The sequence below is a fragment of the Oryctolagus cuniculus genome, chromosome 4 (genome assembly GCF_964237555.1).
Source record: "Oryctolagus cuniculus chromosome 4, mOryCun1.1, whole genome shotgun sequence".
NCBI lineage: Eukaryota > Metazoa > Chordata > Mammalia > Lagomorpha > Leporidae > Oryctolagus > Oryctolagus cuniculus.
The window spans coordinates 109,188,461-109,204,546 of record NC_091435.1 but is presented as its reverse complement, the minus strand read 5'-3'; the positions used below and the strand labels follow the sequence as shown (position 1 = coordinate 109,204,546).

Here is a 16,086-nt window from a genome sequence, read left to right as displayed (position 1 = left end):
GCATACTCCCCCACTCCTTAAGTATGGGCTGTGTGTAGTGGCTTTCTTCTAAGGAGTATAGCATGGGAGGGAGGAGAAGTTGAGAAAAGTCACTTAACAGTTGAAAACTTCAACACTGCCTTGGCCAGTCAATCAAGGTGAACGCTAAAAAGTCATTACTCATGTTAACAGGATGTGCAATTGACATGATATGATCAAAATGTCATATTTTCTCTGGGGCCCCCATAACCCTAGTGTAATCATGAGAACATCAGAAAAATTCCAACACAGGGGCATCTATCAACATGTCTGCTCAGGACTATTCAAAACTGCCAAGTTCATCCAAAAGACAGGTCTTCAAAATTATCACAGCCAGAAGTCTAAGGAGCTATGAAAATTAAATATAATACAATACAGTATCTGGGATGAGATCCTTGGAGAGAGAAAATAGTATTACAATAAAAACTATGGAAGTTAATATTCTAATATTTGTTCAATCCTTAAGACATATATACCCTATGACTGGAAGATGCTAATTATTAGTGGAAAACAACAACATTTTTCAATTAAAGCAATCCTTTGTGCTAAAACTTACTTTTCCAATACAGAAACTGGATAGGAAAAATTAGTTGTCCAAAATCTTATAAAGATTATAAAAAACAAAACAAAACAAAAACCTCTACTGAATAGAAGGAACACTGTTGTAAATTTACTGTAATTAAGCTGTAGGTTTAAAACAATAATTTCCTCTAATTGGATTTGTCACTGTGCTCCTGGAGGTATTGATTTAATTCAATTGACTATACATTTATCAAGCACCTGCTACCTGAAGGCCCTTGGTTTGGCTCTGGGTTGTGGATATAAAAACTGAGTAAAAGTTCCAAAACTAAGGAAGTGAGGATTCATAAGTACATTAAAGCATAACAGATGTACTGAAATACAGTGCAAACTGAAGGAATAAATGAGACAGGGGTAGATCATTCCAAGGAAAGGTGTAATATTAGACAGAGGTAAGGCCTTTTAGGTTGATGAGGAGGTCTGGCCAGAGCATTTATTAGAGAAAATCACGGACTCCAGGGGTGCAAAAGGTTGTAGGAAACTAGAGATGGAGCCTGGCCAGAGTCACCCTTCCTCAGCATTAATCCGGCCAGAGCCTGGACGACAGCGGGGAGAGCCAAGAGTACCCAAGGCAAGGACAGTGAGCACCCTGGTAGCTGGGAGGCAGGCAGGGGGGTCACAACCATGGCTTGTAGTAAGAATGAAAATGAGGAAACTCAAAGCTATGTGGCTTTTTGTTGTCCAGATGGCGGTTTGTAAGACTGTGTAGTGGTAGCCACCCCAACAGTCAAGACCACACCTTACATGGCCTGTTCTAAGGCGTGTGCTGGTACTTGAGAAAAGTTACTAATACAAAAGGATGCCTCTTTGGTTTGCTTGAGATGCTGCAAACCAGCTTACCTGTCTTTCCTTGCCTTCTTTCTATTCTATGAAGCTATTATTTCCCTCTAATTAGAAAAGTAGTACATGCCCATCACGTAACTGAGGATATGAACAAAATTAAAATTCCTTATAGCTGTATAGTTCAGAGGTTACCACCTTTGTAGTTTTTTGTCAGTTTCCCTCCACTTAGAATTTTTCTATGAATAAAGGCATTGGGAATTGGTGCAGTTGGTGTTTGGAACACAAACTTAGTTATGTGCACTCTTTTAGCTTATACTTTAAACAGTAAGTGTGAAGTTGTGTAAAGAAAAAAAGCAACTGCTTTGAAAATCAGAATCCACAGCTGCTTTTCTGAGTGACTGGGACTCCATTTCTGAGAAGCTCTTTTGTTTACATTTCATGATATTGAAATGTGTTGCAATTTATTTTCATTTTCTGCTCTGTAAATATATAGCACAATATATAAAGTTCACACTAACAACAGAAAATAAAGGTAATGAAAATGTATATGAGAAACATTCTAATGCCAAAATACTCTGTATCTAAGGAGCAACTGTTTTATAATGAATTTTTAATAGTGTGAAATTTGTTTGGCATGCAATTGTCATGTTGGAAAACAGACTGTATACATTTTATATGCATATAAAAACACATGCATAGTATTTACCAGACTGGAATAAGTACATATGCTTCCTTCCACTTTCTGAGTGTATCTCATATAATTAAATGTTATTCTTATATAAATTCTATTAAATGTTCTTTAATGGATGATCTTGTCTGTCTATCTAAAATTTATCCTTTCTTCAAGAACTGTGTCAAGTTTCCGGGATGAGCCTTCCATGATCACCTTGTTTCTGACCTGGATTACAGTAGTAGATCTGTGAATCTCTTTACCAGTCTCTGGCTGCCCCCTTCCCAAAGCATCTTGCTGAAATAAGTCTCTCAAACACAACCCCGATCATGTCACTCCCCACCTCAGGGCAGCTTCAGCAGCTCCCAGCGGCTGCACCACGAAGCGCTCGCTTCTTTCTCTGGTTTCACAAGTCCAGGTCCCCTCTGCTCCTCATGCACCCTACATTCCCAGCAAACACCTTGTGTGTCGTTACTTCAACTCTTCTGCCTGAGATGCTAACATCGCCCTGCGTTCTCCTGTCTTGCTGCCAGTCACTTGCACGCACACCTTTCCCTTGTATTAGACTAACTCTTCCAAAGTCAGGACTTGCAATCCCAGCTCGGAGCAGCTAAATGTGAATCACAGTCACTGAAACCCACTCTAATCCCGCACCATGCAAAAGTAGAGAGTAGAGAGATGTAGAAGACACAGTCTCTACCCTCGGGGATCTCACAACTCAGAGAGGGAGACAAATGCATAATGATAATAATAAAAATCCCGATTCAAGACACTTCATGAATATACAGGAATAAACACAAGATACAGTGACAGGAAAGGAGAGGGAACAGACTTTACCTGTATGGGCTGGGCTGTGAACAGGTGAATTTTAAGGGGACAGGAGAGTGCCACAGAGTAGAGTGAAGTCCAGCATGGTCTATTCTGGAAATCTTGGGAAAGTAGATTATTTCTGCATTGGGGAAGAGGCCCAGAGATGCCTGCCTTTGGAGGTACAGGGATGAACACCATTGCAGAAATACAATAGGGCTTAAAACTAAACGCCATGTTCCCTCCAAACTGCCAATGGTTATTCTTCCAAATGCTGGTTTTAGCCTGCAGTTTTCCAGGTGTAATGTTGTTTTCCTCCAACTAGGATATAAACTTTGGGAAGGCAGAATACAAGCACGTATGTACTTCCTAAATTTCTCAAAGCGTTTGGTTGGGTGTCTAACACATTGTGAGTGTTCTAGCAATCTTAATTTCACAATTGACTTTCTCCTGGTAGCTGTGTGCTCAGTGCCCAGAGGGAATTCAGAACATCTGTGAGAAGAATGAGGTAATGCTGAGTCAAGACAATACTGAAAGGGCTAGTGCCTTTTTGCAGAAATGTTCTGGTTAGTGATTTTGCCTCTAGGACATTTTTATGTGCTGTTAAAAGAGCAATTTAAAACAGTTTGTTTCAAAATGTCATATTTTAGCACATTTCTGAGTGTCAATAGCTGGGAAATCATCAGTAAACTAACAACTACAGATTTCTGCTATGATAATTAGATTTGCCTCTAAGAACTGCCTCAACGTAAGGATCATTAATCAATAGATGACACTCCCTGCAGACCGGCCTGTCCTGCTTCTCCAACCTCTGCTGAACAGTTTTTGCAGTCTGAAATGGCATTTTCCCTATACACAGGGTTGTGGTCTTGGGATCAACACTAGCAGCCGAGCCAAAGACTTGGAGGTGAACAAAAAGGAGACTTGGAAAGCTGGCATCTTATGCTGTCCGGGTTACAGTAAACCAGGGCAGTGCACCTGTGCCTAATCTGGGGTAGAAGGCAGAAAGGATAGAGATAGGTTCTTCTGTAGGATCTACTCCAGTAAGAGAAAAAAGAAAAGGAAAAAGTCAAGGCTATTCACTACTAAGGGAATACAGGTAGGTATAAATATAGATGCAAATACACAGACATTGACAAATTATGAGAACAAGACACAAGCTACGGGGGAAGAAAAGATCAAACTAGAGACAAAACAAAGGGGACAAGGCAGGAAATTGCAACAGTGAGTATTAAGTCAGACCCTTGAGAGTTTCACCTCCTCACTATCTGACACCTGACTCTTGGGCTGGCATGCTAACCCACGCTGCCAAGTGCATTGTGCTCAGTGTTTTGGTGATAGTGGCGATGATGCAAGATGAGTAGTTCAGGGTCATTCTTAGATGTCATTGTGATTACTCATGCCTGGCTGTTGGCACTGTGCACCCTACAGCTGTAAAGAGCCATGACGGAGCCACCAAAGGGACAGTCAGTCCGATGGCAAGAGGCAGGTAAACAGTGCATGGTCTATAATGCTGTGTCTGTGAGAAAAATCATCATGAAAGTATTCTGCTCTAACAGAAACCCAAATCCCCAAAGCCAATTTATCCCATCTGAGACCCACATAGGTGCTTATATTAGACTCATTATTTGCCCCTTTTGCTAGACAGGTGCTTTAACCATCTAAGCAACAGAGCCAACCCTTATTTGCCCCTTTTGAAAAAGAGACCTCTAGGCCCATCCTCGTCTATGTTGAAAACAGTCCTCTTACATCAGTCTGGGTATGTCACTGACAGCCACTGTCCCATCATGGGTCTCGCTCTCTCCATCTTCCTCCTCCTCTTCACTACTCTCCGACTCCTCACTGGAGGAGGAGTAATCGGTCACCTTCTTCAGTGGGCGGTTTGTTTCTTCAATCCGAAGTTCTCTTAATTCTTTGGCTAATGCCGTCAGATCCTACAAAAGAAAAGCCTGCTCAGCATAGGAGTTGTAGATGCGACCAAAGCTACATCTCTCAGCAAGTCAGTGCTCCAGCTTAAGCAACAAGAAAAAAGAAGCTCTCTATACAACTGTGACAAACATAGTTACTGCATGGAACGAAGGGAACAATGTTTGTAGCGTGTAGAAGCTAGAAAAGAAAGATGAAATCCATTAAAACTCCATTCAAAACCCATGGCGAGACTGACTGTTGAGTTCTGAATATATATGTGTATGTATGTGTAGGCCTGTTGTGTGCATACACATATATGCAAACAGTGGGATCTCATTTTACTTTGGGAAGGTGAAGCTGGTCAGTCTCAGAGTTAATGGGAAAATGCATGGGATTAGGAACTGTTCCCCAGGATTCTGGGGCTCCTGCCCATACCATGGCAATGGCCTCTCCCTTCTTATGATCACTACTGTACCAAAATCTAGGATCAGTCACAGAATAGAGTAATCCCCACGGTTCCAGCTACTACAATGACTCATTGGGTGTGTCATCATTCCCTGGAGAGCAGAGGCACTGAATCAAATGATGGCCCACCCAAAGCCTAGTGCCACTGACAATTACAGCCATAGAGTTGAGTTCATCAAGAGGAACAACAGAGCAAAACAAAATACAAAAAAAGAAAAATCAAAGAGTCCTCTTCCAGAATGATAGGAGCTTCATTTTCTTTTGTTTTCAACTCCGGTTCCCAATCAGAAACCCTGGTGCAGAACACTGCAACAAATGTGCAAACCCCCAAAGGAAGAGACAACTTTCCAGTGTCCATGGGGATGATGAAACCTGTAGCCTTATGGATGTGATGAGGCAGTATCTGGTCACCAGGCAGAGTGCAGGCACTGTGCAGAGTCTGACTGCCTCTGATTGCACATGCTTTCAGAGCAATGCAGGGAGAGAGAAGCAGTTCTACGAGAGCACGGCCGCTCTACTTCACATGGGTTAAACTGCCCATGGCACACAGCATGCAAGTGAGGACAAGGCAATTGGACATTGGTCTTACCATTTCTCCCTATTTAGGGACCCATGTGGGAATCAGAGCATTCGGTGAGAGACAGGGGATTAGGGAGAAAGAAACTCATTGAAAAATACTAAATCCCAGTTGTCTTAAGGCCATATTCTCTCTTTACTTCAATCCAGAAATGTATTTGTTCAATTTACCTGATGCGGGATCAGCACAATCTAGGCGATCTAGATGATGTTATATAATCTATCTGAATTGGTGAGAAGCAAAACTGATACATGTGTTTAGTGAAATCATAACTGTGATTTTATTCTAAGAAGACAGTAACACTACTGTGTTTCTCCACTGACACCTAGATGCCAGACATTACTATTTTGGTTAAAATTAAGCGAGTTAACGCTTCCCATATTTTATCTGACATTTACGAAGTTCAAGGTGTTAAGTGAAGGGCTCATTTCTTTCTAATTTCATAGAAATCAGAGGGAAAGCAATAGTGACTTTGAAATTTGCCCTGAATTACTTGCATGAAGCCCTTGGAAAAGGTAATTGTTTGAAAACTCAAACTGTGCACTCACTACACAAACATGCTTTGCAGGACTTTTACACACTGGCACACTTGCTCACACAGATGCTCTCAGCTTCAACAGGTGTTGTCGCCTCACCTGTGCAAGCGGAAATAGAATTGCACTGAAAAGACTCAATGGTGTTGAAATATAATGCATACTAATAAAGAAAGGGAAAACTACCCCATAGTTAGAACACTACGGATTTTTTTCTGGTTTTTTTTTTTTTTTTTTTAGCGATAGTTCAAAATTTGAAAAGCTACTGTCTGGATTTCAGCTTTTGACTTATTTCCTCTTAACAATTACCAATGCTAATCTTTATTAAATGGAGAAGAAAGTGAAGTGTATGCTGTACTTGAATACTCTCAGAAAATATCACCTAGATATTTGTTAAGATTATGAAAGGAAAAGGATATTATAATCTTTCAAACCAATAAAATAACAACAAATTATTTTATGACTTCTGTAAATTAAGGCCAGGTTAAGTTAAATTAAAGAACAAAATTAGCATTTAAAATGTTATGTGTCATTAAAAGTTGCATTTTATCATAAATTTAAAGAGAGAATATGGTTTAAAATAGTTTATTTCTATTGTTAATAATTATGAGTAAAATATAACACTATTAGCTATGATTTATTTAATTATACATTTTCCCCAGGACTTGGTTTTCCTTATTTTTGACATTTCAAAACTAGAGATTTTAAAAATCAGTTATTTAGAAATATTTAGGTAGCCCAATAGCCCACTGATTTTAAAACAAGTTTCACTTCTGAAAATGACCTACATTTTTCTAAACACTGTATTTAGAAACACTTTAACGTTCTGACCTGCTTTATGATTTTGCTTTCAATTTTTTTGTTTCTGGTGCTATTAAAAATCTAACTTTCCTGACACATTAGAAATAACTGCAGGTTTCTTTTAATTGGTAACAGCTTGTGGGGTGAGATGCCATGAAAACACCAAGGTAAATCAGGAACTCTGAAGTAGCACTACCAGTCAGAAGAACTAACCTTCCATTGCCAACAGCCTGCATGCTTAGTTAAAGTTTTGTTTTGTATTCACTGCCTATGCAAAAACTTATCAAAGCAAAGTTATATAAGTAGACATGCTCTAAAACTGACACCATTGGGTTCAGATCCATCTTCATACATTTTATTCTCTGACAATACCAATTTTCTCTATATAATGAGCCTTTGTGCTAATTTATTGCTTGGCTATCTCAAGCCTGAAGCTAAAAAGTATTAAGAAAAGGGAATAAAAGTGCTATTTAGCATGAAAATATTTGAGAACACATAACTAAAAAAGAAATATGGCAATATAGTAGGGTTTTTCGACAGAGTAAAATTAAAGATAGTGAAGGGGCTCTTACCCAAAGGCTTCTGTGATCTAACCCATTTTAGAGCCAACTTGATATAATTTTTCATTCAGTAAAGCTTATGTAACCTGACAGTTATTATGCACACCTTGTCTGAAAACTTGCTTTTTCCTCTTTTTAGAAACAAGATAGTTTATGCAAATTTCCATTCAACTCTTTGAACTATTATTTTGTTTAAAAGTTTTGAGCTGGTCTTTCCTCTATGTAATAACTTACTTCTTGTTAGGAAGCCTAAGCTAAGACACTAGGCAGGTCACTCAGCTTCAGCCTCCTCAAGTGAGGAAAGAAGGGATCAGACTGGTTGAGGCCGCTAGTTCCAGCCAGTCTACAGATTTGCACCAGCCTGCATGCTTAAAGTTTTGTTTTGTTCCAGAATCCCATGCACTAACAAAACAACAGTGGTAAAACCAGTGCTTGGTTATATGCATAATCTTCATGTCACGTATTTGACTGTCTAAAGCAAATACTTATTTTCAAAGGCTGTACTAAATAGTCACACACTATGCTCTATTGTCTCATATTCCTTAGACCACAACTCCAAATTAATGAGCACTCCTTCAGATTTTTATGAAGAATTGAACCATCAAATTAGTATCAACAGGCAACACATTTTCAAAGACGTTTTAGGACTTTCGTTGCAATCTCAGGGTATCTAAAGGGAAAAGCAGTCTCTGAGAGGGAAGCCATAGCCATGCTTTTGAAAGGAGAAGGGGGGGAGGGATTTAAGCTCAAGGTTCCTCAGCCATGGCACTATTGACATTTGGGGCCAGGCAGTTCTTTATCATGGGGAGCTCTCTTGTGCATTGTGATATTTGGTAGCCACTCTCTATGCACAAGATACTAGGGGCGCCCCCTGGCAGCCCTGAGTGTGACAACCTGAACCGTCTCTAGACTTTTCCCAGTGTCCTCTAGAAGGGGAGTAGAGGCACCATTCCAGGTGGAGAACCACTGGGTTCGGTAGAACCAAGCAACCCTGGACTTGCACTGGATTAGATCAGTGATGCTCAAGGGGTAGGGTTATCAGATTCACCTGCAGGGCTTCTTCCAACCACACGTGGCTCCAGGGATTACAGTGTGCAGCTCACACTCCCCCAACTGCTCATCATGGCTTATGTCTTTGTGGCCCTCTTTCAACTCTGCCCAGCGTGGTAGAGCACACCACAGTACACAAAGCAAGTTTTCAAAGGCCAAAATGTCCTAGGTTAACCAGCAATCTTCAAGCCAATTTCCGGTGGGGTGAAATTACTGTTGGATTGTTCACACACAAAACCGTATGTATTAGCAGCCAATGTTCTGGCAGAAAGCTGCTGAACATGGTGATAACCCTTGTCCTTGTCACTACCATGAGGGAAAGGAGTGGGCAAGACCACAGCACACAACAGTCAACAAGGTCCCCTCTGCCCTTCCTGTGCATGACAACCCCACGCTAGACATGCAGCATCTCACTCATACAATCAATCATTCTTTAACTACGGTAACTTTCTGGATTACTCTGCAGAGTGACAGGATCATAATTCTGCACAAGTGAGGCTCTTTGGTAAAGACCAGGTGCACAGACACATGCTTCTCCCGCTTGCCAGCTCCATGCCTCTGGCCCCATCCTCAACAAACAAGATCACCTCTTGGCTTTCTGCAGCTCTTTACACGTCACAAAATGCTTCTGCACACATGACCTCGAGCGAGCCTAACACTCCACTGAGCTGGGTAGGGCAGGGTTTTTATCCCCATTGGACAGCTGAGGAAAGTCTGGCCAAGAGAGGTTAGAAACTTGTCCCAGTCAGTTGTCTACTGGGGGATCTCAATGCAGATTTCTCATCACAAAGCCATGCCTTTTCTGTGTAAACTCACCAAAACAGTGCTCAGCAGAGTGAAAAGCCTTAAAGCCATAACAGTATTCTCAGATTCCATGCATTTTGAGTGCTTTGCAAGGCCTACCTCTTAAAAAAAAATCTACTCTGCTGTATGGTATTCATGCAGGCCTGACAAACAGCAGTAAGGCAATCAGGCTTCTTAATGATCTACCTGCGACTGACAAAGCCATATATTTTTCTAATGAAAAAATGTCTCAACAGATAAGAGAGTCATTTCACTCACCAAGATTCATTAACTAACGTTGCTGTTGATGGTGTTGTTAATGTCCCATAAGATTAATCTAGCAGTACTCAGTCACTTTCTGTTCAAAATCACACCCTAGAAATTTGCAGTGTCCTAGGACTGACGTCTCTTTGTTAATGAAACTGCAGAGAGCTATCCCCTAGCAAGGCTGTCAGGTACAGGTTTGCTATGGGAAGATACTGAATAGAGAAATGGTCCCATTAACAAGGCCTTGATACTTGTTATTAACCAACTGGACACTGGAAAAGTGACAGCTTAAAAGAAAGGCTTCACATGGGTAGGTCTGAGGGTAGCTTCCATTGGAGGGGCACTCGCCCAGCAGGTCTGCCTGTGACTTTACATCTGTGATCCCATTGGCCACCTTTCTGAATGTCAAAATCAGGAAACTGGTTAACATTTACATCTTATGAAAATACAATCAAGAAGAGAAAATACTAACCTCATCTATAGCTTTCTTATAGCTCTGAGATAAGAAGAACCCAATCCAGAAGAATCCATAGAAGGGGAGAAAGCCAGAAGAAAGGCAAGGCAGCAAGTTAGACACATTGGAATCATTTCCCAAAACAGCTGATAATACAAAAGAGCAAAGAAAACACCAGCCGGGAACTGTGCGAGTCCCCCTGGTTATTACTCTCAGTGTACTTCTTCACTTTTAGGTGAACAAACAGAGTAAACCAGATAGACTCGACATTCATTCTGTAGAAAAGATTCTCCGCAAATTTTTAAAAAGTTGATAGTCACTCATTCTAAATTATTTTTCAACTTTCAAATTGTAGCCTCTGTGCTTTTATTTCATTCTTTAAGATGTCTTGGTCTATCACGTCACAGCAGTGACGCTGGATTTAATTTTAAATTGCACCATGCTTATCAATTTTTATCCAGAAAACAGGCCTAGCGGCATGAAAAGTAACAGAAAAACTGTAATAGTAACAAACATGGAAAATAATATGGGGAAAAAGCACAGTAGAACAGTAAATAAATCATAGAAAGTGTCCAAGTCTCTTTAACTTTCAGTTTCAACATCTTTTTGCCAAAGTTGTTGCATAGAAATTATAGAATGATATATTATTCCTCCTGTTTCATTTTCTAAAGACATGCTAATATTAAGTGCAACATCTGAGGGCACAGGATGCACTCCAAGATTGGTTCATTTCTTTGCTGATCAGGTATTGAAGTAGACAGGCATACAGGTTAAAATTGATTAGGTTTGTGAGCTGGAAGACCACGCCTTCACCACGCCCCTGTGTGACCTCCTGTTCCTACCTGGCCACACCTGAGTGCCCACCGGCCAATCAGGTTAATTAGCCACTCCCCTTTGAGAGTGGATTAAAATCCTGGGACAGGGTATGTCCTGCCCTTTTTTACCTCCCTCCCTCGCCCTGGCCTCTTGCCAGGAGGGGGCTGGCTGTAGCCCTGCGCTTCCTGGGCAGGTGGCTTTCTGGCCTACCCGCCCTAGGCTTCTGGGCCTAGCTGCTCTTCCACTGGCTGGTTCCTGGTACTCAGTATGAATCTAGATCTACCCCTCTCTCTTAGATAAAGCCCTCACTCTCCTATGCATCTTTAGCACAAATAAAAGCTTAAATTGTACCATGCTGCCTCGTTCATTTATGCCGATATTCAGAATTCTTCTCTGAATATTAGGCAAGAACCCACATGGGCTTAATATTGGGGATTTATTAATAGCATATGGTGATATCGTATGGCACCCCAAATTCCAGTAACATATGTGGCACCCCAGATGGGACTTCTGGAGAACTTTAAGGAGCCACATTTCATATATAATTTTAAGGGATCAAATTCCGATATCAGTATGACTGCCTATTTGGTGCTCAGGACTTCATTCTTCTCAATAATCAACAGTTTTGGTTTATACTCCTGAGTGTACCCTGACTGCTGTAACCTGTGTGTTCTGTGGTAAATTAATCGAGGTACAAACGCAGAGAGAAAAGCACTCACAGCTGGTCGACCAGGCCGGGTAATGTCCCTGGATTCTTCTGGTTTCACCTTGGCAGGCTCATGGGGGAGCACAGGTGATCCTTCTGACTTGCTGTTGGCTGCAGGAACAAATAGAGGGTCAGGAAAGACCTCAAAAAGTAGGGACTCATGCTCTGGATGAGTCATCTGGGATTGAGTCACGCCGTCAGAGTTGTTCCGTGGACACAGCACTCACTCCAGCAAATCCTCAAGCACATTCATGGCAAAAAAATAAATAAATAAATGTTTGGGCAAGCGCAGTTAGGCTTCTAACCTGGAACTTACTAGTAATCAGAAACACTACAGCAAGTACCATTTATTGGGTATGCACAGTGCTAAATGCATTCTACGTCAATTATCTCACTTAATCCTCTGTTCCAACCCAAAAGGGTGGTGCTATTTTTTGATTTTACTGTCAGCACAGATTTAGAAAGATGAGGCCGACACTGCAGCTCAATAGGCTAATCCTCTGCCTTGCGGCGCCGGCACACCGGGTTCTAGTCCCAGTGGGGGCGCCGGATTCTGTCCCGGTTGCCCCTCTTCCAGGCCAGCTCTCTCCTGTGGCCTGGGAGTGCAGTGGAGGATGGCCCAAGTCCTTGGGCCCTGCACCCCATGGGAGACCAGGAGAAGCACCTGGCTCCTGCCTTCGGATCAGTGTAGTGGCTGGCCGCAGCGTGCCGGCCATGGCGGCCATTGGAGGGTGAACCAATGGCAAAGGAAGACCTTTCTCTCTGTCTCTCTCTCTCACTGTCCACTTTGCCTGTCAAAAAATAAAATAAAAATAAAAAAATACAAATTGTTAAAAAAGAAAGAAAGAGAGAAAGATGACACCACTGGCCAGAGGTGATGCTGAAATCGGGGAGAGCTGAGATTCTGACTCAATTCTGCAAGTCCCATTCTTAAGCCATGTGCGAGCCCAAACTCTCAGTGCAATTTCTCAACTTGGCTGCTGCTTTGACTAGTTACCCAGCAGAACAGATTATTCTGATGAACTTTTATGGAAAAAAGAAAAAGAAAAAAAGGAAACCTATTTTATTTGGTAGAATAGTTTTTAAGTCGGAGTGAGAAGTGGTCTGGCCCCCTTTAAGGTAGAAAGAATGATGTGGGGGCAGGGAGGAGGGTATGCCTGGGGGGAAGGGCCCTAGACCAGACTTATAGAGCAAAGGAGTGAGCAAGCAGCTCTTAGGGTGATGAGAGTGCAGGGAGTGAAGATCTAATCTACAGTAGAGAGATCTGTTTTAACCCAGAAGAGCTAGGGGCCAAAGGAAAGAATATAAGAATTAAGCCTGAATGAGGGAATTCAACTGCTATGTGTAAATTTGGTTTTCTTTGATATTTTCTGTAACTAAGTATATGATTAGAAAGAAAGGCAGGGGCAAAACATTTTCTAAATTCAATTTATATTTGGATCCTGGCAATAAAGACTTCTGTAGCTCTGGGAGACGCCCTTGACCAGAGAAGGCAGCAAGCAGGGCAGCCCGAGGCCAATCCACATCCCTAGAGACATGGACACCCCAGGTTATACACCAGTTTTTCAAAACACACATATGGGGCCTTTAAGACCTTAAAGGGATATATATTGGATGGTAAACTATGGTTGTGTCTACTGAAGAGGCTCAGAAAAAAAGAGCTGGTGGTTTTCATCAGAGTAATTCACAAGTGTTATTAATGTTCATCAAATCGCACTCAATAGTACTGGTCTTTATCATTTGGAAGCAGAATTACCTTCTGAAGAAGCGGATTCAAAAAGAGAATTTTGATTAGCTAGAAACAATGTATTATTACGCTCATAATAATTTGGACAACACTGCTTCTCCTAGGCTTCTTCATTAGTGAAAACTAAACAATGTCAATGATTTGAATTAGATATTTTAGAGAGGCTAATTTTTACCTATCTAATAGGAATAACCAGAAGAGTTAAATGTATCTGTTCAAGCCAGAGATTTTATTTCTTTCCTCAAATATATTTGTTCTATTTTAGTCTTCATGGAATTTTGAGAAATACCTACTAATATGAACCATATTCAGGATGCCAGATGGGACTTTGGGACATTGGAGTAGGACACTCGGGGAGTACATGAAACTGTGAAGGCGGGCCATCAAATGGACATGGAAGTTCACCCACGTTACGTGACCGTATTCGCAAGTAAGATCACTCTTGCTGACGTCTCCAGAAGGCACTGTTTCCTGAGATTAAAAAGGACTTTGTCCACACTCTGATGTCACACACACACAATTAGGGATGGTTGTCCACTCTTGGGAGGAGGCAGACGCTAAGAGCAGCTATGGGGCTCTGCAGTGTCCCACAGGGGTGGCCATGCCAGGACGAGAGTCAAGAAGTAACCTGTTCCCCTGTCTATGGGCCTCCTCCCCAGGAAGGTGACACAGCGCTTTACCTCGAACTCTGGTACGTTCACTGGACCCAGCTTGTGACCCTGGCTGGGAGCCTCCTTGCGAGCTGGGCTGGGAGCTGGGGGTGCTGGAGCTGGAGGAGCTGCCACTGCTGGTCCTGTGCAGGGGACTCTCCAGGACAGGCTCAGTTCTCCGGAGATCCGGGTTGCTGTGTGGACAGCAGAGCATACTGATTATTCTCACAACCTGCTCATTTACACCTCACCTGCCTCGGAAGGGGTTCGTATCCAAAACACACAAGGAGTTCAAACGAGTCCATATAGCAAGAAAACACATACCCTCACTTAACAAATGGGCAAATGACCCAAACAGACTTTTTTCAAAAGGCATACAGTCAGTAGGTGTATGACAAACTGATCATTGTCAGTAATCAGACATTCAAATTAAAATGACAATGAGGAGTCATCACATTACACCTGACAAGAAAGATGAACCATGTTGGTGAGAATGTAGGGTTGCAGAGTGAGAATGCAAGTTTGTACAATGATGGTGGAAAGCAGTGTAGAGATTCTTCAAAACATTAAAAGTAGAATTACTATTCAGCAGTCCTACCTCTGGATAAAAAAAAAAAAAGGAATTTAAATCAGTTTGTTGAAGTGATACCTGCATTCATTACAGCATAATTGACAATTGTCAAGATATAGAGTCAACCCAGGTGTCCATTAATACATGAATGAATAAAGAAAACCTCACTCAACTTTTCAAATAAATAAATCTTGGAAAAAAATTAGTGTGGGCTGAAAAACCTAAAAAAGTATAAGCAACATTGTGAAAAATTTTATAAAGTACCTCCTTCTAATCTAAATTTATAACTCATAGACATTTTCATTTTCACTATATTTATACAATGCTGAGCACTGATAATTTTGCGAGACTGGAAACTCAAAGCTCTTGCTTAAATCTACTGCTCAGGGGATGAAACGCATCCCTTCACAACTCCACCACGTGCCCAAACTCTTCAGTTCTCTAAAGCGAATTTCACATTCTTATTCACAGAGTCCCATGGTGTTAGGAAAGATCACAGAGAAGTGTAATCGTATGCTTTAGTTCTTGCTCTGCCCACTTCAGGAACATCCCAAGTGTGTACCAGGCACAGACAAATTCAAAAATAAGATGGCTCCTGCCCTTGAGACACTTAACAGTAACTTAGTCCACACAACTTCACCAGAAAATGGCATCCTTATAAAGCAGCAACTAAACAAAATGCCTTCTTTCAAAATACGAGATTCATGCTTTGTGGTAATAGATTAGCCAGAAAAGTTTGATTTGGTATAGATGGCTTGTAACCCTGGAAAACATCAGTGGAAAACTATGTAAAAATAAATATGTTCTCATAATTTATTTTTTGTCATGTAAATGTAGGACTTATATTTATCTTTGCAGGTTTTATGGTAAAGGGGCTACTAAGTCAACCTAGTAGCATCAATTGCAGAGTAACTAAGTATTGGTAAACTTAAAGAAAACTTCAAAAATGCTGGCTATTGTAGTGGCCACTCCTTTGTGTCTCAAGTATTTTTGTGAAAATTGTTTGCATCTAGGTGATTGAAATGATTAGGATCCATATTGGAAATACCCTTAATTTGAAAATGCTGCAAATGATACATGTGTGGTATTTCTGAAACACTAACTTTTCTATTGTTCAGAAAGACGTACTCCCATCTCCTTTATTTTTTTTTTATCTTTTATTTAATGAATATAAATTTCCAAAGTACGACTCATGGGTTACAATGGCTTTCCCCCCCATACCGTCCCTCCCACCCACAACCCTCCCCTTTCCCACTCCCTCTCCCCTTCCATTCACATCAAGATTCATTTTCGATTATCTTAATATACAGAAGATCAGCTTAGTATACCTTAAGTAAGGAT

At 41.2% G+C, this 16,086-nt stretch overlaps 1 protein-coding gene across 12 annotated transcripts in view; it reads right to left on the bottom strand.

Moving 5' to 3' along the window:
* TNIK (TRAF2 and NCK interacting kinase) overlaps positions 1 to 16,086 on the bottom strand; it is a 399,091-nt gene that overhangs the window by 34,414 nt on the left and 348,591 nt on the right. For 8 of the 12 annotated variants that reach the window (XM_017346916.3, XM_017346919.3, XM_017346918.3 and 5 more), the window contains 4 exons: positions 14,205 to 14,368; positions 11,791 to 11,888; positions 10,274 to 10,297; positions 4,607 to 4,791 (listed from right to left, as the gene is read on the bottom strand). In XM_017346916.3, coding sequence (XP_017202405.2) covers positions 4,607 to 4,791; positions 10,274 to 10,297; positions 11,791 to 11,888; positions 14,205 to 14,368 — 471 coding nt within the window. The remainder of the gene's footprint in view (positions 1 to 4,606; positions 4,792 to 10,273; positions 10,298 to 11,790; positions 11,889 to 14,204; positions 14,369 to 16,086) is intronic. The other 4 variants (XM_017346917.3, XM_017346921.3, XM_008266491.4 and 1 more) reach the window with 1 other exon arrangement.